Consider the following 23853-nt stretch of genomic DNA (forward strand, 5'->3'; position numbering starts at 1 on the left):
CTGGACCAGTGGTGGCTAACCTTTTTCAGCTCATGTGCCGATAACTGAGTGCACACTCACTTGTGTGCACTCGTGTGCCAGCACCTAGAAGGTAATGCGTGCTGGGCCTCCCCCATGCCCCTGTGCATGCACGCGTGACTCCCGCTCGCACACTGAGCATCTGCGCATGTGTACGTGATTACTCTTGTGTGCTGTCTTTGCACATGCATGCGCAACTCACTTGTGTGGTGCGCATCTGTGCATGTGCGCGAAATTCCCCCCTTGCATGCTGTGCGTCTTTGCGCATCCATGAGGACTCCCTCCACACACGCAGCATGTCTGAGCCTGCACGCCTGTTTCCCTCTTGTGTGCAGCACATCTGCACATGCACACACGATCCCCTCATGCACAGCGCATCCCTGAAGATGCGCGCACATCTCCAGCACACATACCCTCCGCCCCCTGCGCACGCACGCCAGATACCTGACAATCAGTTGTTGGGTGGAGGCGTGCGCATGCCTAGTGGGGCTCTTCCGGGCGACCTCTCGCATGCCGGCGGAAATGGCTCTGCGTGCCACTTGGCATAGGTTCTCCCCTAGACAATCTCAAAGCCATTCACAAAATTTGGGGGAATTTGTATGAAACGTTTGATGAGCCTGTGTGAATGCAGCCTGGTTGATGTTCAATTTCTACAAGTTCCACACTGTAATGACTGAGATGTTATTACCCTCCAAAAAAAAAACCCCAAAACAGGAAGACCAACCAGATAAAGCACCTCAAGAAACACCTCTGAATAACCTGAGGATTTCTATCAGTTGTATCTCCTCACCTGACCCTCAAACCATTCTGACGGTTCCTCTCCAGGCTCATCTCTACAATGGCTTGCTTGGTGCAAAAGGTTTCTTGACTCCTAGCCAGAGGCTGACAAGAAAGATGCTGCTTCAGCCAGGGGTCAGCTAGGATTCTTATCCTGTCTTGACTCAGTGGAGAAAGAATTGGAAGGTAAACAGTTTTCAGGTGAAGGCTAGGTCACATTAGTTTTTTTTTTAAAGGGCTGAAGGGAATTGAAGCAAATTCTGTTGCAATTTGACCCACGATCCTTCTCCACCTTCCATACTGCTGGTCTTCTACAACTTCCCATTTAACCAATTATGTAAATGCAGAAGCATTTACATAATTGGCTAACTCAGTGTATATTGAGTGACTGTGATTATACTATCAGTAAAGTGATGTAGCGAAATAAGCCACCCAAGAAACATTTAAAATAATAATTGTGGTTTAGTGAAACAAGCTACCTGTATAAACTATGGATTGAAACTGACATATTGAACTAAACTATCTGTAAGACTAATCACAGTGTCCCTGGGATAATGGCATTGTGGTTAAATTGAACTTATTTTTAAAAGAGAGTAAGAGAAAGAATCCAGTTTTCTTATAGCCACATTTATAGGACAGAACAATAGGAACTACCTCAGAGGTGATACTCAGCAGGTTCTGACCAGTTCTGGAGAACCAGTAGCGGAACTTTTGAGTAGTCTGGAGAATCGGCAAATACCATCTCTGACTGGCCCTGCCCTATCTATTCTCTGTCTCCCAGGTCCCAGCTGATTGGCTGGGTCTTCTTTTGTAGCCCTGCATAGGAGAACAGAGCTGGAAAGCAGGTTAGTGGGATGGGGAGGGAATGGGATTTTGCAGTAACTGTCCCCCTGGAGTGGGTAGGGAATGGAGATTTTACAGTATCCTTCCCCTGGAGAGGGGTGGGAATGAAGATTTTGCAGTATCCTTCCCCTGCCACGCCCACCAAGCCTTGCCCACAAAACCTGTAGTAAAACAATTTGAATCCCACCACATGGTAAATGCAGAAACTAGATTAGGGGGATTAGACTCACTGAATGAGCAGTGCATCTTGCCAATGTGTAAAAAATAAACAAGATAAAATATAACCATATTGCTAAATTTTCAAGACTACTTATCAAAGAAAGAGGAGGGGTTTTTTTTCACCGATTCTCCTCCAGCTAAGGTGTTCGCATCTTAATTATAATAATTCTGGGACAGGATTTCCCCCCCAAAATAATAATAATGTATGCCATTATTAGGCATATGGTGCACACTTTGCTCACTCTGAAAGAAAATATGAATAAAACTGAGCTAGTCTTTCATGTCTTCTGTGAGTTCAGGAAGTGAAATTTTTTGTTCTCAGGATCCTGCCTGCAAGAACATGTTCACATATGGGGCTAGCAGGGCAATCTATCTGATAGTTCACATTATTTTCACAAAAGTCCCAAGCTGATATTTGAGGGCACATAAGTCTATATACCTGTTGTGCTTCCACCTTCTTATTTCTGTGCAACTGAATATAAATGCATTTATATTTTCTTGCCATCCCCTGCTATAGATCCTCCTCTAAAGCATGGAGTTTATACAGTCATTGGTGGTACAAACAGAGGCATAGAATCAAAATCATGTGAAGTATATTAGTACCGCTTTATAAAGCCTTAGTAAGGCCACACCGAGAATACTGAATCCTGTTTCGGTCACACAATACAAAAAAAGATGTTGAGACTTTGGAAAAAGTGCAAAGGGCAACTAAGATGATTAAAGGCCTGGAGACTAAAACATATGAAGAACAGTTGCAGGATTTGTGCTTGGCTAGTCTAGAGAAAAAAAGGACTAGGGGGGACATGATAGCAGTATTCCAGTATTTGAGGGACTGCCACAAAGAGGAGAGGGGGGTGGTCCAACTTATTTTCCAAAGGCAGAAGGCAGGACAAGAAACAATGGATGGAAACTAATCAAGGAGAGAAGCAACCTGGAATTAAGAAACTTTCTAACGGTAAGGACAATTAACCAATGGAACAGCTTCCCTTAAGAAATTGTCATTGCTTCATTTTTTAAGAAGACAGTCACTTTTCTGAAATGATATAGGGGTTCCTACTTGAGCTCTAGTCCAGGAGGCTGGACTAGAAGACCTCCAAGGTCCCTTCCAGCTCTATTGAGTTCTTAACTTTGACTGAGTTAAGAAGCAGACACATGATGCACCACTCTACTGTTGTTGTTCAGTACCACTGCTGTGAGTGGTCGTAAATGCAAGGCAGTTGACAAGGTGCCCAAAACACAATCATGTGATCATAGAGTGTGCGACCATCGGTACTCCAGAATCAGATCCTAAATAGATTTGGGGAGGTCCCTTGTAACTTCAAACAGTCACTAAGCAACCGATTATTAAGCGAGGACTATCTGTAGTAATTTCAGGAAAATTGTATTTACAAATTTAAATCTATATTGATTTTGTATCAGTTTTTGGCGTGACTTTACCCCAAGAATTGTGAAATACAGTTTGAGGAGGTAATAATTCTCTGTTAGAATCTCAAGGTCTCGGTTTCCAAAGAGATTCACTGGCTCCTAGTCAACTCAAGCCTATACTCCGTATGTATCATTTGGAGAAATCCGTTTCTCACCTTAAGCAAATGGAGATGCCGTGGCTGGTTCAATTGATATTGAACAATGATGTATTTACTACCCAAGAAAAGAGGCAACCGATGGGGAGCAAAATCCAACAGTCCAACAAGAAGGAACAGAACCAGAGTTTCGAAGATAGTTTCTAGCATCTCTAACAGACCAGAGTTGTGATGGTGTTAGCAAGCCACTAGGTGGGTCCCTGGATTTTAACCTATTTCCATAAAACATGAAATAATATGTTCTGTCTCAAAATTATGTGTTTAAGGTAATATAATGTTAAAGCTTTGATGGATTTTTTTAATATTCAAATATGGTTTGGGACTCACCAAATCCCAAACTAGCACTGGAATGCATCCATTTAGGAGCGGCTATGTTAATGTACAATATAAAGGTTTTCTTTAATTTGCTACTTCACCCAAAAGAAAGATGAAGAACAACATTTTCTTGGTCTCACGAATTTCAACTTTTTTGGGTCACTGCAGAGAAGGCACTCCACATTCTGAAACTATCAATGAACCCTGGTGCCCTCTTCTCCCCTCCCTCAAGTGGGGAACCGCCAACAGCTTCTCGTAGATTGAACCGGAAATGGAAATAAAACTAGTTTAAACCATATACTGGAAAGGGAAACTTTCTTTCTTTCTTTCTTTTTTTTTGGTGTGAGCTTTCCTATCTGATCTAGGGAAATGAAAGATCAGCAAACTAAGCTCCCAAATAACCACAGGTAATATCCATTTTATTAATTCTTTCCTTAGCATATAAGGGCAGATGCAATATTTTAGGAAGAAATGTTGTGATATTTGGGGGTGTTTACCCAGCCACTGAAATACAAAATTGGAAATCAAGTTCAACTCCATTCTCATGAATCTAAATTAAAGCATTCATAATGCATGGGGATGTTTGATAAAATTCTTAGCTAAATCAATATATATTCTGTCCACCACATTCTCTCAATCTATGATTGAAGATGAGTCCAAAGAGTTTATTCCTCTCATTACCCTCTGCTCTGCCTCGGAAGCCCACTTCTACTTAGAGAAAGCCAGACTGCCAACATGACCTTGGGACTAGGAAAGTAAATATACATCATTTTAAAATCCATTCTCCACAAATAAAGCAAAAGCATTCAGCAAGCCTGATGCAGAAAGACAAAAAGAAGAGAGTAGCAGCATATGGACCAAATATCTACTGTACATTCCTGAAATAAATCCAAAGGCAAGATAAAATGGTTCCAAATAGCTAGTGGAAAAAAAAGTTATCCATAAAACAGCAGCAACAGACAATAGTAAATGGTATAAAATGCTAGAATACCAAGCTATGAGAGGCCAAGAAGGAAAACTGAACATCATTTAGCAATTCTCCATGCCTTTTAATGAAAATATGTTTCATGCATTAAGAACGAAGCTTAGGATTCCCAGAAGGAAAAAAAATATGTTAAGGCAGTTTATGTATAAAGATGCAAACCGTGAAAAGAAACCACTTGGGTACAACTGGAAAACAAGCAAGGTTTTACTGTATGGATTAGTCAGCCCTGAGCCAGGGACCCTTAACTTTCTGCTGGCAAGTGTAATCTTCCATTTTAATCCAAAACCTGGAGGGTCTTTGCCAATGATATTCCAGATTTTTTTAACAAATTTTTTTGTAATAGTTCAGAAAAAGCAAGTAATTTTGAAAATTTATTATAAATCTCTTCCATCAGAGAGCAAGGTTTAGGAATGGATGGATAGCTCAGACAAAGAGCTTCAATCAAAGAACATCAATTCCCTAAAACATTTAAGGAGATCTTTCAAAACTCTGAAGAACTGCTGGTTACCAGCTGTCATGCCCCTGGTGGAGACTGACTCTGAGGAAGAGGAGGAACAGCCAACAGGGAGTGGGAGTGTGGCTCCAGAGGTGGTGGAAGAGGCTGGGGAAGGGCAGAGGCCGGCTGAGCAATCAGAGGAGGATCCAGGCCCATCCCTATCCATCCTAGGGCACGCAGGAAGGAGAGGATCAGGGAAAAGCGAGGTCTACTCAGGAGGAGATTACCATGATCCTCCTCGTGGCTTGCAGCTGGGAGCTATGTATATAAGTTTGCAACTGCGTAGTCAGAATTGCTGGAGTCAAAGTTTAGTGTTTCCTTTGAAAGAGGTTTATCTTTGTTGCCATTCTTCCCATGGACTCTCCTCAGTTATCTTCCTGGAATGTATGATTAATTATCTTGGCTTGCTTCGGAACTCTTGTCAATGCAGTTTGTTTTGATTTCCTTTTGCCTCATTGTTTATTTTTGTGACTTTAAACTGTGCCTAATAAAACAGTGAAGTTAAGTTGAAGGCATTATCAGATTTTAATGTATGTTTTATGTTTTGGGTAATTTTGAGAGACTACTGGTCATCACACCAGCATAGATTTAATTTTGAAAAAGGTGGATTTCTCCCAAATGCCTCCCCCACCCCACCCCGGCACATCTCATAATTCACAGTTGTTAGGTATATGTATCAAGCAAGCTTTATTTAAAGAAATAGGATTAAGGAAATAATTGGTGCTATTATTGTTAATTCCACTAAAATATTCACATTTTTAAAAAATCTGTGGTCTGAGTAAAGGAACAGAACAGCAGCAAAAAAACACCTTTCCTAATTCCCAAATAATAGGGTAAAAATAAAGGAAGACTACAGCCAAATTATATCTTCCTGCCCTGGGAATATTTTTTTCTATTTTTAGAAAATAGCCTATGTAACCAACTGTCTAATTAGTATATAAAATTATTCCAGTGAAATCTGGCTTGCTTTCCAGTTGCATAGTAACTGCTTACTCTGCCCAGTTTTAATAAATAAATATTAGTAGCAATGGACTGCTATAAAAGCCAATCCTCCGGGGGCGGGGGCGGGGGGGGGAATTGCATCTATATTTTTATAGATACAAAATAAGGGACACTTTGATACAAACTTGGAGAAAAATAAAGAAAAAACACTATTTGAAAATCCCAAGTTGGCTATCACCATGAAAGCATTGATCTACCCCAATACAATGGATGTTAATAAAATGGCCAGGTATATCTGGATTGTAGTTGCAGGTAAGGCCACCAATCTATAGATATTCCCTTCTCCTTCAATTCCTGCCTACTTTTTAATTTCCCTTGATTGTCTAGGATTTCCTTATACTAACTTAGAGTGTGAGGTTAGAACCAGAGTCATCAGGGTGAAGCTCTTTCAGCCACACGGCTTATTATCACCAGGTGACTTTGGACCAGCAACTATATCTCAGTCACAACCCACCCTATCAATTTAAGCAGGAGACCCAGAGTACTTTCACAGGCAGGATTTGAATTTTACAGGTGGAGAATTCAAGCTATAAATCTGTAAGGGGAGTTTTTGAGTACAAGCAATGGGTGGACAAATTTCTGGAAGCACACATGGGTTGGGTAATAACATGGAAATGTAAAAAGACAAAATGTTAGCATAATGCCTGGTAGTTACATTAGCCAAATTTACTTGTTACCAAAGCATTTATCATTTCCTAGTTGGAAAATTGTGGTTTCCTGTAGTTCCTTTTTCCTTTATTAAAAACTTCAGTGCACATTTAGCATTGCCTATAAACCAACTCACTGTCACCCCCAGTGTTGCTGAGCATCAGCCATGAACAGGATGTTAAAATCTAAAAGAACAAGGACGCAATGTTGTGATAAAAGCCCTACCTGCTTGAAGTAATCTTGGATATACTGAAACAGGCCATCACACTTGTCATCTTACAGTATCTAACACACAACGCACACACACACACACACACACACACACACACACACACACACACACGATATAGGAAAAATGGTGTTGATTTCAACCAAGCCAAGACTTGCTAAATGGGGTAGTTTAGGGGTTTAATTTGGCTAAGGCCTATAGATACAACAATCATATCACACTTACTAATAAAAAAGGATGAGATAAGAACCAAAGCAAAAAATCACTTTGGTCCTACACAGGGTGGTTTATTTTAGTAAAAGAGCTAAAATATCGAAAATATGCAATGCACTGACGGTGCAAACTTGCTGTATGGCAGGGTTAACTGTGGAAGCAACTACTAGCTAGCTACTAGCCTTGACTAGTCATTTCACAGGGATACATATAGGTGCTGTCACAAATCAGTCCGCTCATTATCTCAGAAGAAACTGGCTGGTCTTGAAACAAGAAAGCAAATAATTCTCACATTGTAGAGTTTAATGTTGAAGCGCTTAGACCATTGTGATTGCTACAGAAATGCCTGAGCTCACTGGCATTTTTATTCTTACAGGCTTCACAAAGCAAAGGCAGATGTGTTCACTCATACAGGGTGTTTGATTTGCCGAGGCCTGAAGAGTCCTCACAGCTTTCCTAAGCATAGTGATGCATGTGTGCAACACAGCAAAGCTGTTTTTTGAACCTATTTCTCAAAACTGTATTACAGAATTTGCTTTTCCAATCAAAAAGGAAGATTCAACATATACTCTAGATAAAAACGTCGTTTCGATTACTTAGATTGATTTCTGGCTACGTCACTTTTCTCTGGTATTTAAGTGACAGCACTGCTGCTTTTATCACTTAGAATTCTGGGAGTTGAAATCCACAAATCTTAACATTGCCAAAGTCAGACACCCAGGCATAGATGGAATATGACCTGCTCAAGTGAAATACTGTAACAAAAAATAAGCCAGATTCTACAACAAAATGATGACACTTGATGGCTTTTGATCAGGGCCTCAGCTACACTAGCTACCCGTTTTCTTTATTTGCTACAACAGCTCACTAAAAACACCAATTCTTGGGACATTTTAAAACAGCTTCCAAACATGAATAAAAAAGCGATCAGATAGTATAAAAAAAAATCTGCATTTCTTTCTCTCTGTTTCTACCCATTCTATTCCATAATATGCTCCCTCTCATCCAGATGTTGCTGTTCTGTCTTTGTCCTTTTTTCAAGAACGAAGGGACATTTGAACCATTACTTCAAGGAATAAAGATTGTGAAGATGGAGCTCGGTATCACTCAAGTAGAGATAATCATGGAACATCTTATATTATTCTTTAAAACACGAAAAAAAGCTTAGCGTTTACATGTTCCTCCAACTGCATTTCCTTCTACAATGTCACAAATGAATTGCAAAGACTGACATCTAAAGCTCCTGCAGCCTTTCCGCTTAGGGTTCTGCTATGACGTAACAGTTCAGGAACAGAGTGTAGAAACAGATGAAATTTTGGGAAGACCCATACATGTTTTCCCCACCCAAATTCTCTGTTCCTCTTTGACATCAATTAGCAGTTAGCTATTCCAAATAAATAAGAAAATAACTAGTAATTCCTCAATCAGGAAGCATGCTTGTAGCTGTTCTCTTAAACACTCAGCCTACCCTTTCAATATCTCAAGATATTGAGATATTGCTCAGAGATATTGCTCAACAGCTCAGCACAGCCAATATCCTGTTGATATCGCACACAGAACAAATGTTAATTGCCTCAAGGACATATCTGTATTTATTCTGGTCATCTGCAACTTATTATTATAATTCAATGACCTTTTACAATATTTTGGGACTAACCAGCTCAAGGAACTAGAATTATGTCATTTCCATCTCTTCTTTCAGATTTAAAGGATCCAGATTATTTTTGCTTGGCAGAAGAATGAGGAGACAGCTGTTGGAGGGAGAGATGGGTATATTTCCTATTTCTTCTAAAATTGAAGAATAAACCTGAAAACTTGCTACCAATTCTTAAAATGGTACAATATCTAAAGAACCAAGGGGCATATTCACAGCCCAATGTAATAGTTTGATAACTTTAAACTGCCATGTCTGTTTCATTTGAAGAAACAAATCCAAGGAGATTTTTCAAAGCAGGAACTAGGAAAGGGCAAATTGTGTTAACATAAATCAATACAGAGTCCTTAGAATACAAGCATACTGACAAATTTCTGCAGAAACTCCACAGGCATTAAAACACGGATCTTGCTGGGCTGGACCCAAGATCTATCCCATTTACAAGAACAGATTCCCAGGCGGTCTCTCATCTGACAGAAAGCCCACCACAGAAACTGAGTGAGTGGTAGAGATATAACCTCTGGAAAGTAACCCACGTGGCCTTCAGTTTCTATCCCCACAAAGCTAAGCTACAGAAGTGAATGGAAGAAGGTGAAGAGAGCAGCACACACAGAATTCAATGTCTGGTCTACTTAAGCCATAGCTATTGGCAATAGCAGAGATTCCTCTTTTGTTAAGGCTCCTTCCTTGCCTGCCTGCCTGCTATGAAAAAGACCAAGCCACAAATAATTAGCAATATTTCCTTACAGCATCTGAGATGAAAAGACACAACCACAATCTGCATGTTTTATTCTACATGAATCATCCTGATTTCCAAATTGCCTGAGCTTTTATTTTTCAATCACTACTTCCAAGTTGAGAAAGAGAGTCAGTTTTGCCAAAGTTTATTCAACACTAAACTAAGTAATAAGCAAAAACAATACAAGGATGTCACTTGAGCAAACTGAACATCAATAAGGGATGTCTCTTACACAATTTCCTGGGGACGGGGGAGAGGCTAAACAGAAATGGACGGGAAGGTCACTAGAGGAAGAGTGAGAGTATTGCAACACAATGAAAAAGTACATCACTTCTATTTTGAAATCATGTATATGAAGAATAATTCAGAAAATTAAGGTCTTAGCTTTGCCATGGATTTCCCTGAAAAAAATTGGAAAACACTGCCTAAATTTTTGGTCAGTCTGAAAACAACTGACCAACAATTTAGGCAGTGTTTTCCAATTTTTTTCTGAAATTTGGCCACATTCCTAAACTATTCTACTATTAAGAGGTGGGCAAGATAAACTAGTTTAATCTAAGTGTGATAAATTTCCTTGTATGGAATACACATAGAACATTGCTGGATTAGATGCCAGATGGGGCATGAGACACTAATACAGACCACAGCATTAGAATAGGTGAACAGTTCTGCGGGTATATTTTTTCTGTGGATGGGTTTAGGAGGAATAACTTTACCATCAATTCTTGTAGGCCACTGACTTCCTAGCACAATGTGACAATAAAGCAATGAGAGTGCAATTGCATTTTAAATATGGATCAGAGAGTGTCTCTACCCAAGAAACAATCAATCTATCAGGATCTTGGCTCATCCAAAAAATAAAAAATCTTAACTTGGCTTCTTTTCCACCTGGGGCTTAGGAACTGTCCAAGTATCCCCCAAACCTCACGTATTTGAGAACTTCAGACAAAAAAGATGCATTGTCAAAAGAAGGCACAGTGTATCACATGTCAAACTCCATTTAAAAACCAAGACCAAATTAGGCTCTATCTATTCCTTTAAGAACCTATTTTAATCTTCTGTCCCTTGCTTCTTTTTCTATCCAACAACATTTTTTTAAGGATAAATTATAGGATGCTGTGAGTTTTTCTGAATGTGGTATAAGAAAGTTGCCTTGACCCAAAAATTTCACTTCCCAATGCAATAACTGCAAAAAGAAATTTCAGGCATCAGCAGTGGCTCAACACTTATATTTTTTACCCATTCTTAAATGGATTTAAATTGCAGGGCATTACAGTCCTAAGCAAGTAAACATACCACATTCAGAGTACAGATTGGTATCCACTTATGGTCTACACAAATCAGAACTATCAAAAAAGATATGGAGGCCTTGTTGGTTCATTTTTAGGGACCATCAAATCTGTGCACATCCTTTTCAAGAAAAAATACTACCAATGACTAAAAATAACAACTAAACTAAAAAAAATGAATAAAATGAAGAATCCAAAGATTCAATCCAATCCCTGGAGATACAATATAGGATAGGGTTCCTCAACCCTGGTCTGTTGCCCAGTACTGGGCCACAGCCCATTGGGAACCAGGCCTAGCTACTTTGAGAGAGTCAAAGGTCCATTTGCGAAAACCGCACACGTGAAACCTTCCCCTCTTTCCTCCCCTTCTCCATGCCAACACCACCTCCACTGGTCCACCAAGCCAAAAGGGCTGGGGACCACCTGGTAATTTTTTTTTGTCAGCTTTTTTTTATACTGGGCCACTGAGTGATCTTCTCCTACATACATTTAGGAAGGTCTCATTCAGAGTATATTTACTCTGAAAATCGGTTTATATTTCTTTTCAATTCTACTAGATATTCTCTTCAGGTTCATCTCTTATTTTTACCTTTTAACAAAATAATAATCTAAAAATGTGTCCTTTTATATCCCAGACCATATTATATCCTTGACTCAGCAAATGAGACTGGGAGCACAAGTAAATTTACTCAGACATGATTGAGAGGTTGAACTGGTAGTTATTTTCACCAAGTTAGACCTGTGAAGATCTACAATTCCCTAATCCCAGCTCTAGATTAAAAATTATGATGGAGAGTCCACTCTGCTACAGTTATTTCCTTGGTTCTCCACTTAGATTCTCTTAATCCTCAGCCTAAATATTGCACTGCAGTTTAGTCAGGCACAAGTTTTAGATTAAAAATAAAGGCCAGCACATTTTGATAAGATAAAAAGATTAAGAACATTCATCCTCTGTTGACTGTTTTCCAATCAGGGGTTATTTCTTCATTATAAAACATAAATATGATAATAACTTGAGATCTTTGAACAGCTATTTCCCAATTGCTTCCTCTTTTGCTTCTCTGATTCATTTTAGTTTGTGATAAAATAAATATCAAAAATTTTGTCAACCAGGGAAATACAATCCTATGCTTATTTGTCAGGTGGTGCAGGAGCCATAGGATTCTGTGGTGCTCCCTATCCCCAGATGGAGATTGACAGAGAGTGAATTTGCTAAGAGATCCCTCTCCAGGTCTATCCAGCAATAGAAAGAGTGAGAAGAAGGGTTTCTGTAGGAAGATCAGGAGCAGGTAAAAGGATGCTGTGGGATTACTATATCCAAAATATTTTTCTTCCACAGCCATATCTACCACAACTGGCACAAACCAACAACTATTACACACACACACAACCAGATTTTTTTTAAAATCAACCATATTATCTCTTTCTTTAAAGTCAACCAGCCCTTTGTACTTTAAGCATCAGATATATTTCTCCATAAGAACAAACTGTAATTTTATTTGGTGATATTGAAATAGAATAAAAAGCTACTTACGATGCAAGTTGAGAGAGATGTTGATAGTCCATTCCTCAATAAACCCTTTGAGATTAGGGATTTTGGCACATTTGAGAACCGTCTGGGGGGAACTGTCACCAACATGAACCCAGCAGACTGTGTCTTCTACGTAGTTGAAATCCATGGCAGTTGTTTGCTTGGTGCTAGTTGGGCTGATGTTAGAGACAGACCCACCATTCAGGTAGGTAGCCATGATGTTCTGAGAATTGGCAATGAGTAGGATGGGTGGTCGTTCTACTGGTTCTGAGAACAAAAGAACATCCAATGGAGAAGGATGGTCAAAGGGAAGGTCACATCTTTCTTCAAAGAGACAGAGAGGCTAAACTTCCCAAATGTGCTTGCAAAAGAAACCTCAAAGTAACAAAGACCAGCAATGTGTATAGGATAAGCTCTTTTCAGTAACATAAAAGAAGACCAACAAAATCTATGCAGAGACTTTTAATTTTAAGCAAGGGAGATAAGAAAAAAAATCTGCCGTGACAGGAACAGATTCTCACGGTGATATGCTTCCTATCACAAATGAAAAAGAATGCACAAAAGAATGCAAAAGAAGCGCAAATTGGGTACTTTGGGCCTCGGTGGTACAGTGGTTAGAATGCAGTACTGCAGGCTACTTCTGCTGACTGACAGCTGACTACAATTTGGCAGTTCAAACCCCACCAGGCTCAAGGTTGATTCAGCCTTCCAGCCTTCCGAGGTGGGTAAAACGAGGACCCAAAATTGTTGGGGGCCATATGCTGATTCTGTAAACTGCTTAGAGAAGGCTGGAAAGCATTATGAAGCAGTATATAAGTCTAAGTGCAATTGCTATTGCTACTTGTGCTTTTTATAAAAACAACAAATTACTAGCAAATCAACTTCATTCAAGGGAGCAAAATTCAAGATTTTAGCAGTATAGAGCATTTCATGTTAACATTTTCAAAGTTTCTGAATTTTTTTTAAAAAAATTGTAATTTTTGCTACAGAAACCAATTTAAAAAATAGCTGTGTTTTCATCAGACATACGTATATTATATTGGTGACAAACTGAGCTATCAAATGGAGCTTCAGCACTTAAAAAATAAAGTGGCAGCCATGGCCTACAAGATATTCAACCAGGAATAAAAAGAAATTATGTACCATTCTTGGCTTTGCAAGATTTGTGATCAGGCTGGAGCAGATATCCCTCAACGCAACTGCACGTGTAGGAGCCATCATGGTTAGTGCAGGTTTGGCTACAGGTACCGTAAATAGAACACTCATCAAAATCTGTTGGAAAGAGGCAAAAAAAGGACAATTAAAGAAAGTCAGGGGAGGAATACTTATTTTAGTTACCGTATTTACTACAATTTAAACATCATTTAATCCAAAGCATCTTATACAAAGAATTAAAAAAAACCAAAAAAAACCAAACAACAAAAGTGCCAAGAGGACGAGAAATTCAAAGTAAAAATGCTGAATAATAGTAGTAGTAGGCTTTGCCTGTTGGATTTATATCCAAACTTTTCTGCAGAATATCAAGATGGCACACACACACACCTTACTCAAATTCCCCTACAGCACAGGTGTCAAACTTGCTACGTCACGTTGCCATCATGTGATGTTTTGTGATGTTTTCCCCTTTCATGAAGCTGGGGTGGGCATGGCCTGTGCGTGATGCATCTGGCCCACAGGGCTGCCAGTATCAACTCCTGGGCTTACAGCAACAGCCACTTGTCATCCTTGAATATACATGGTGTTGCATTCCACTGGCTGAGCTGGTATGCAATTTGAGGTTCCCCTGGAGTCAAAAGTTTCATGGCAGATTGGGCGGGGGGGGAAGGGGGGAAGGGGGGGGCAGGAAGTTTGGTTTGCATCAATTTGCCTTGTGTGCCAACTGTGACCTTTCTTGGACTGAGAGGTCTCGCTCATGGTTATTCGTGCCTTGGTCACCTCCTAATTGGTTTACTGCAATGCCCTTTACATAGGCTGTCTTTGAAGACCCATTGAAAGTTACAACTAGTCCAGAATGCAGTGGTTATATTAGGTGTTCATACATTCACCCATGTTATATCTTGATATAATGTAGGAGCCATGGTGGGACAATTGTTAGAATGCAGTATTGCAAACTGACTGTGCCCATAGCCAGGAGCTCGATCGTGACTAACTCAAGGTTGGCTCAGCGTTCCATCCTTCTAAGAAAGGTAAAATGGGGACCGGTAAAACAGGGACAATATGCTGACACTATAATCCTCCTAGAGATTATTATAAAGTACTATGAAGCAGAATATAAGCCTAACTACTAGCACTTTGCTATATTCTATTGTGTGAGGTGCACTGGTTCCCCATTCCCTTCTGTGTGCAATTCAAGGTGCTTTAAAGCAGTGGTCCCCAACCTTTTTATGCCACGGCCCGGTACCAGCATCACAAAACCATCCGCGGCCCGGTACCGGCATCAGCACGCATGGCAAGGCAAGCCGAGCGACCGGCCAGCCAGCCGTCCCCCGCTTCTCCCCGCCACCTTCAACTCCTCCTTTGTACTTGTGTCGATGGGCTTCGCGACGGCTTCGGGACAGTCGCTCGGCTCGCCTTGCCATGCGTGCTGAAAGAATCCTCACGCCTTAGTTTTGTTCGAAGCCACCACCACCACCCCCCCGATGAAACTAAGGCGCGAGGATTCTTTCAGCACCCAAATGCCACTTTCTACCCGGAAAAGCTCACCGGAAGCACTTTTTCATCAAAACAAGATGGCGGCACCCAGCAAACCAGCGACCCGGTAGAAATTGTTCTGGGGACCGGTGGTTGGGGACCCCTGCTTTAAAGGTCACCTTTAAAGGTCCTTTCTTTCTTCCATCTTGTCATTTTTAAATCCACTTTATAATCAGTTTTATCCTTGTCAGATAAATCTTGTTCTTCTTCCAAAACATTTTTAAACATAGTCTACAAAGATAAATACTTTTAAAATTAACTTTTGGGTCCAATGTTAACAAATATCCTTTAGTGTGTCCAATATTGAAGTATTCTGTTGCAAGTTGACTTTGAGTGATCTTCTCCTTTAACTGTTATTTTTAATTCCTTCTAGTTCTCTCTAGTGTCCTATTTTTAAAGTCTTATTTTATTATGTCATTTTTTAGCAATTCAAAACAAAAGCATTTTCCCATGGAAATGATTATTTATAATTAATTCCAAAATTTTATTTCAAAATTATCTGTCCTCTTAGTACATTTATAACTTTCTAATATCAAAATTTTGATCACCCTTTTGCTTTTCATTTAAAAAAAATGAGACTTTAAATGTAGTTTATTTTGCTAAGAACTGGAGGAAATTCACCCAGTGCTGTAAAACCAGACAACCCAAAGATTCCTAGCTGAAAAGCAGTTAACAAGCAATTACCCAAAGTGATTAGAAAAGGAAGTATGTGAACCCAAGGCTGTTCCAAACCATGTCAACTATAGTTTGAGAGCTCTAAACCTAATGGAGACTGCTATCTCACAATATCTTCTCAAAAGGCAACTATGTGGAGCAGTTGTGGGCAATCTGAAGTGCTCTCCTTATCCAGAGAGGAATTACTGAAGAGGCGGTGTACTTGCTGGCTCTTCCTTCCGCCACGGTCATCAGCTGTGCTTTTTGTGGAACATCTTCAGTTCACTATTTCTTCCACAGAAATCAATTGCATCTCACATTTGTCAAGATGAGTTGTGATAGGGAAAAAAAAAATCTGAATAAGCACCTTAGAAGTTGCAACAAATAATTTATAATTGTTCTCACCCATGAAAGAAGGAGGGAGAGTTTATGAATGAAGTTTAAGGAAACCCAGTAAATGTAGCCTATTTGTTCATTTTTCACCTACCTTTGCAACTTTTCCCATCTTCATCTACCTGGGAGGAACTGTTACAATAGCATACTGGTCCATCCAGAGTTGGGACACAATGGTGTTGGCAGCCCATACTTGAACAATTTGCCAGGAGCTCTAAAAAGGAGGAGAAGTGGTAATAGTTATGGTTAGAGATATAGAAGGAAATTAATACTGCAGTTTTTCAACAAATAACAACAATAATAATTTATTGTCATTGTATGTATACACATACAATGAAATTCACATAACACCCAGAGACCAGACCCAACAAGCACACACACGACAATCCCCAAGCACACGTCCATCAGCCAAAATTCCCCGCCCCCTAAAAACACACAAGCATGCACACAACAGACCAAGTAATACTGTCCAACAGCTCACTGATGGTAGTCCTTAAGTTCATTGTTAGATGCAATTATAGCTCTGGGATAAAAACTGTTCGGAAAACGTGTGGTCTGAAGTTTAATTGTTCTGTATCTTCTGCCAGAAGGCAACAGTTCACAAAGATTATAAGCAGGATGGGAAGAGTCTCTGAGAATGTTGTGCGACTTCTTCAAACAGCGAGGTCCAAAGATGTCATCCAGGGCTGGTAGCTGGAGCCCAATGATATTTTGGGCAGTTTTAATGATTCTCTGTAGAGCTTTTTTGTCTGGTTCAGAGCTGCTCCCATGCCATGCAAGAATGCCGTACACGTCAGGACACTCTCAACGGTGCTGCGGTAGATGCTGAGATAGATTTATCTTCCTGAGCATTTGCAGGAAGTACAGCCTCTTCTGTGCCTTCTTCACAAGCATGTTAGCATTTATAGTCCATGAGAGGTCCTAAGTTAAGCAAACTTAACTCTTTAACTGGTAGTATTATAAATCCATTCCTCTTTTGTATTAATATTTGCAACCAGAGAAGTTCTACAAGAAACTCCAAGCTACTGTAAAACCTCTTCAGGTTCATCTTAAAGTTCTGCTAATTCTGACACAAAAACATCTTATTGTTTTTAGAGAATATGCCTGCCAAGCTCGTATGAATTGTTGAAGCTCGTGCTGCCATGCCCTCTCCCCTCTGGTTGCTGGTCATTGCCCAGCATGGCCATTTGGCTTGGGCTAGAGGAGAAACAACACACCTGGTTTCTGCAGAGATGTGTGTTCATATAATGCCTGACCTACACTTGGCTCATTCATTCTTCAGGCATTACATGGGTTCCTTATAAACATTGATACAGCTGGTCTTCTGGAGAAACAACAGATTCATTTAATATTCTTAAAAAAAACAATCAACCTGTGAGCTCTTTTTTTTAAAAAAGGCATTGATTAATTTAAACTAGAAAAGAGTGCAGTTTCTGTCTCATCTAAGTGGATTAAAGGTTTACTATTACTTCTCCTTACAAGGGGTTTTTAATCTTCATGCTTTCTTTCATTTTAACTTTTGGAGGAGGAACTAGTGTCATTTTGCCTCTTCTTGTACCATTTTGTACACGCCAGGCCTGTCAAACTGGTGGCCTACAGGCCAGATGGGTCACGCGTAGCCATGCCCACTCCATTCCACAAAGGCCAAAAAAAGTCACAATACATGACATAACACAATCAATTTTGACACCTGCGGTGCACGCCATGGGGTATCTCCGGGTGCAACTGATTGCAAACATTTGCTATCAGCATTGCCATCCAGCTTGAATATTTGGAAACAGCCTGAAATTAACAGGAGTTATATCAGAGTCCCTTTCCTAACCAGGTGATTGAAGCACTAGTAAACTTCTATCCAAAGACAGTCCAGATAACAAGATAGTGGAGTGGAAGATAACTAGAATGAAACAGGAGGGAACATTCTCAATGCATCATCACTCTGCAGTCATCATCTACCCTCACTGGCTTGTCAGCTGGACTCTTCTGGATACAGGTCTACTAGTTTTCCAGAAGACCAACTAGCTAGCAAAGCCAAAGAAATTCCTATGCTAGAATTATCTCTAGCAAAACTCTAAGAAAAGGGCAACTCACAAGTCTTATTACTAAGGCAAATTTCAGTTCAGCCACCAGAGTACCACAAATTACAGCAGCACATTTTTCTGATGACTGAAAAATGAGAGAAATGCACAAAGTAACACAGCTGGATGGAAGACCCCTTCTATGACTTGTTGTGCATTGTACAATGAAGTATTCAGGAAAAGCCTGGCTTCTATGGAGCACATAAAGTAATTTAGATTCGATTGCCATGCCAATTTGTGTCCATACATTTCAGCTACATCATTCTTCATTTCAATCATTCTTATTCAAAAATAATGCAATTATGCTTTCTATTTGCTATGGAGTCTTTATGTAAATTCTTGTACTACTGACTTATCTGCATTTCTTACATTTATACTTTTTAAAACAGATTAATTAAGAAAGTCACCAGGATATTAACTGAAGCAGGAGTCCACAAGTTCTATAGATCCAAACAACTTTGGCTCACTCTTTAAGCAGCCCACCTCTGACTGATGAAGATTAAGCAATCAGGCAGTGAAATAATCAGTCCAACACTAGTTTTCTATGCCATTCTGGGTTTTCCAATAAAATTAATATTGGTTAGTGCTAATATTTTTATCAGATTATCCATATTTTCCAATTTGGCCCTCTTCTATGTATGAACATTCTTCATTTATTTAGATATTTCATTACTCGTTCATTTTGACATTCAACTCTGAGGCATTCCAGTCACAGTACTAAAATTAACATTGTATTATCAGTACATTTCATCCTAACACTATCAGCCATGGGATGATTACATATTCCCTTTTAGCATTTCTCAGGGAAATTTCCTACTTCTCAGGGTTACCCAACACTATAATTGTGAAGAGTTGTACCAAGATAGGGCTTCAAAAAAAATACGGCTTTTGAAACACCCTCAGTAATGTGTCTTTTTGAGCAATGCGGTGATTTCATAACCTCCCAACAATGAATCCTCATCTAGAATGCTGAGATCAGAAAATCTTGAATATCAGCCAAAGGGGCATTTGAAGGAGGCAATGACTACAGTAAGGTTGCCCTTGATGTGTCTGGCTTTTGTGGTTAATTGCTACTAAATGACTGTAATATATGTTTCCATCTGTCTGGTGTTCCCCTAGCACAAAGAGGAGATGAAGTGGGACCAATAATGAACTCTCCAAACTGGTCTTTCCTTTCTATTGTCCAAGAATCCATAACAATTCTGGATTCTGCCAAAGACAATTAAGGAGAGTTCACATAAAATGTGGAGATTTCTCCAAAGTATGTAAGTGTTATTCCTTCTTCCAGAATATAATAGCACAAAGTCAAAAAGATACAAATAAAATGCAGAGGAAAATGAGAAGATGTATGTCATTTTTTTTCCGCAGATCGAAAGCCCAGGTCTATTCTCTGGCAGTTCAGGATTATATATTCTCAAACAACATGGGGCTGAAGCTGAGGACAGCAATCTTTGAATTATTAGGGGCTACATCGTGCTTAAAAGATGTCCAATGACTCTTCAGAAAGACCATCCTTTAAGTCTGAGTACTATTGCTATTGCTAAGATAAGGTAAGTTAGGGTAGAGGTTCCAAACTGTTCAGAATCTATTGCTGAATTTAAGCAGATCAATCATGGAGTATTTAAAGTCTACTAAAGAAACACTGGGAATCAAGACTGCCCACCCTAGATTAAATAAGTATGACCTAATTTGATATCAATGGTCAACCATAAGATTCTGAAGTGCACCCAAAATAAACTGGATATGCAGAAGTTCTGTTTTGTTTTGTTTTGTTTTTTTGTGAACTGAACTAAAAGCAACCCACTGCCCATGAACATGCATTAAAAAAAATTAGTATGTGCTTGACAGTCCTACCTATACAATTCTCATGCCACCTTCTAAATCTGCAACTGAGCCTGCACCCTGAACAGGAATGATGCCAGGACACTATACTTGAATGCAAGTATTATTATTTATTAGATTAGAAAAGACAAAGCTCCTAGTCATATGGATGTTTTCTATTCGTGTTCAAGAGAATACAAGTTGAGATACCTAGCATGCTTTCCTGTCCTAGATCAAAAGAAGAAAAGGATTATACCAGGATGGCAAAGTACATAGCCTAATCCCTTGCATGAGTTTTACTCTATTTAAATTTGCAGTGCCTAAAGTATATTGAGTTCACCTCTCTGTATTGAAGATATCTTTCTGTCTTCAATTCAAAGGGATCTTCACATGTTTACTTTAAAGTCCTGTGGCAGGTAAGAAGATACAACAGCATCAAACCAACTTCTTAAATGGTCAGCAAGTTTCCTAACTCCTTGGGCAAGATTGTGTGACACTTCCCAAAACAGCAAAAAGTATACAGGCAAAGGGCAAGCTTTAAGTCCTATTTATGTGAGCTTTGCTGTAGCCAATACTAAGAAAAGACTGCTATATCCTCTTTTGAATAAGTTTTGCTTTTACTACTAAATTCCAAGTCTCCCAGTTTAGCAGGACTTACTTTTTCTTTCTTGGACTTCTACGTTATATCTCCAAAATCCACTATGAGTACTGTCTTAATACAGTACATATTAATAAACTAAATAACAACTAATAATAAACTAAGAACATATTAATACTAAATACAATATTATTATAGCCACAGGCTATTAAATGCAAGGCCTTCAAGTCCAATCAATTTCTATAATCTCAGCTTTCAAGAAGATTCTGAAAGCCAACATAAGTATACTTAACTTCCCAGTCAATCTCAGCACTGTCTGAATACTTGGCTAAATGGCCTTTTAATCAGGGGTGGGATTCTACCAGTTCACACCTGTTCGCTAGAACTGGTTGGTAACATTCTAAGCATTTTGGAGAACCGCTTGTTAGAAGAAATTACTGGCCTAATCCTATAAGGAAGGCAGGAAGGAAACATTCTGGTGTTGCTTACAGAAACTGCCTCTCCATTAATCCTTATTACATTCTTGGCAGGACTAGACTTCCTGTCTCTGGAACATCTCTGGAGTTTTTCCCCTCCTTTGCTGGTACTTTGCTTGTGTGGAGTGACCATTCAAAGTTACAATGGCACTGAAAAAAGTGACTTATGACCATTTTTCACACTTACGACTGTTGCAGCATCCCCACAGTCATGAGAGGCCAGGTGAGGAGATGCGTGCCTCGATGTGAGTGATGTTGAGTTGGCCGCAACAAGCCAGTAACATGACTACCAAGCCATGTCCACCCAGTCACATGACCATCAAGCCACGCTTACCACCTAAGCCATGCCCACAGAACCGGTTGCTAAAAAATTGAATCCCACCCCTGCTTTTAATTATCTGGGAAATGCCTATCTCATAGTTCCCAGCCACACCAATACTTGTGACATAATGACACCATTCAATTCACAACATAAAGGAAGAGGAAATGTACCAAATTGCTGAGAACATGTTCAAATGAACAGCAATAAGATAAGCTTGCCTAACTCTGATTAACAAATAGAAGCAGACTTAGACTGTGGCATTTGTGGCTAACAAATAGTGATGTGCAATAACTGGATCCAAAGCTTTTCTGTGGCTATCCTGGCTAGGAATTCCAGAGGGCATGAAATTGGGAAAAAGGGCTATTCAGTTGCATGAAGACAGGATTATATAATTAAGGCCCTCCCCACTGGCATGCCTGAAACTGTTGAGAGGTCTGCTCCCCTAAAGTATCTCATCAATAGTCAATCTGCCAGTTTATTTACAATATCTAACCCTGAATGTTTTGCCTGCTTTTCTCTCTTCTATACTTGTTGCAGCAAGTCACTTAGATCAGAGGCCCGCAACCTTTTGGGCGCCCTGGACCGGTGCCATGGAAAGAGGTTTTTCCGCAGACCAGAGTGGGTGTGGTTTCGCTTGCTGCCTATACCCCACAGATAGGGCTTTGCTTGTTTGTGCGGCCTAGTTTCCGGCATACTGAGGCCTGATGCCGGTCCACAAAACGGGGGGTTGGGAATCCCTGACTTAGATGCTGTTCTTTATAGCAATGGCAATAGCATTTAAGACTTCTGTGCCAGTTCATAATGCTTTATAGCACTCTCTAAGCAGTTGACAATGCCAACATATTGCCCCCAAAATCTGGGTCCACATTTTACAGACCTCGGAAAGATGGAAGACTAAGTCAACCCTGAGCTGGTCAAGATCAAACTTCTGACTGTGAGTACAGTTTGCCTGCAATACTGCATTCTAATCACTGCGCCACCATGGCTCCTATATACTCAGCACTTAAGATGTTAAGATGTTAAGCACTCCCACATTAACATCATATGAAATGATCCTTATATAATAATCATCATCTGAAATGCCCTTAAATAAAACATACAAATAAACAGAAGTCTCCAAGGACGGAAAAAAACCCGATTTATTTGCACATACATACACTTGACCAACAATCCTTGAAGCTGCTTGTACAGGGGTGAAACATGTACTCTTATTGCAAACTTCCATTCCTTGTTTGAGACCTTTTTTAAATAAAAAATGTATTCCCTGGAACTTCACCCATTTTCTGATACTTCATTCCTCCTTTACAAGCTTCATCAAGAGAATGTCTCACAGCCTATGTTCTCAATACAGATCAAACCCTATATCAGTTATTGTTAAAATGAAATAATGAACATTTGAAAGATGTTAAAAGCAATTCTACAAGCATAGCACACATTCCTATGGTCTGTGCAGATGCACAACAGAACAAGATTTATTATGCCTAATTTTCAAAGCTGGGATCCTTGTTTAGAATGCCAGACATGCAATGAATCAAACACTAATTTAGCTTTTTTTTTGTTTTGTATATGCTTCAAATAAGCCGCTTTCCTTAAAAAAAAAATAGCCCAGCATGCATGCATTAAATGACTTTTTTAAATTGAAAAACTGCTCTCTTCTGGAGAGCAATGGCAAAAGAGGCCATATGTCATCACTTGGAATAAGCCAATCAACTCAGCTGGTTTTTGCTGCAAACAGGAATACTTTGTTCACATACATCCAAGTTTGATTCCTTTGCTCCAATTATGTCTTTCTCTTAAATGTATGCCTCTTTATAGGGTGATATAATTTATTTCTATACCAGTTATTGTCCAAAAAGTCTCCATAGATATTTATGAAGACTGTGTGATATACAAAAGTCAAAGAATGCAATCAAATACACAACCTATACTTTTAAAATAGTAATATATCAGTGACATATTTAAAAGTTAAAAATCAAAACGCATGCCTTTACACCTAAAAGCAACATACCAAACCATTGGCTTTGGGTGGTCCATACTGAACTGAAATGTGTATCTTCATTGTTTTGGTTCATAGTCATAGAAAGAAGTTCAGCTGGATTTCCCAAAAGTGCTTTTTTTCAAAAGACAGCTGGATCTTGTTTTTGTTTTTTCCCCCCTTTGAAATAGTTTCATTTCTCATCCAAGAAGCTTCTTCAGTTATTGGTTGAGAAGCGAAACACTTTGAAAGAAAAAAAAGAAACCAAAAAAGTCCAGTTGCTTTTTGGAAAAAAGCACTTTTGGGACAC

At 39.4% G+C, this 23853-nt stretch overlaps 1 protein-coding gene across 3 annotated transcripts in view; it reads right to left on the reverse strand.

The window, feature by feature from the left end:
- LRP1 (LDL receptor related protein 1) overlaps window positions 1-23853 on the reverse strand; it is a 311480-nt gene that overhangs the window by 175116 nt on the left and 112511 nt on the right. For all 3 annotated transcript variants that reach the window (XM_087925459.1, XM_026713764.2, XM_026713763.2), the window contains 3 exons: window positions 16371-16490; window positions 13682-13810; window positions 12542-12805 (listed from right to left, as the gene is read on the reverse strand). In XM_087925459.1, the coding sequence (XP_087781585.1) occupies window positions 12542-12805; window positions 13682-13810; window positions 16371-16490 (513 nt within the window). The remainder of the gene's footprint in view (window positions 1-12541; window positions 12806-13681; window positions 13811-16370; window positions 16491-23853) is intronic.

This window comes from Pseudonaja textilis, chromosome 2, assembly GCF_049901715.1.
Source record: "Pseudonaja textilis isolate UNSWEBS1 chromosome 2, rPseTex1.2, whole genome shotgun sequence".
In the NCBI taxonomy this organism is placed as follows: domain Eukaryota; kingdom Metazoa; phylum Chordata; class Lepidosauria; order Squamata; family Elapidae; genus Pseudonaja; species Pseudonaja textilis.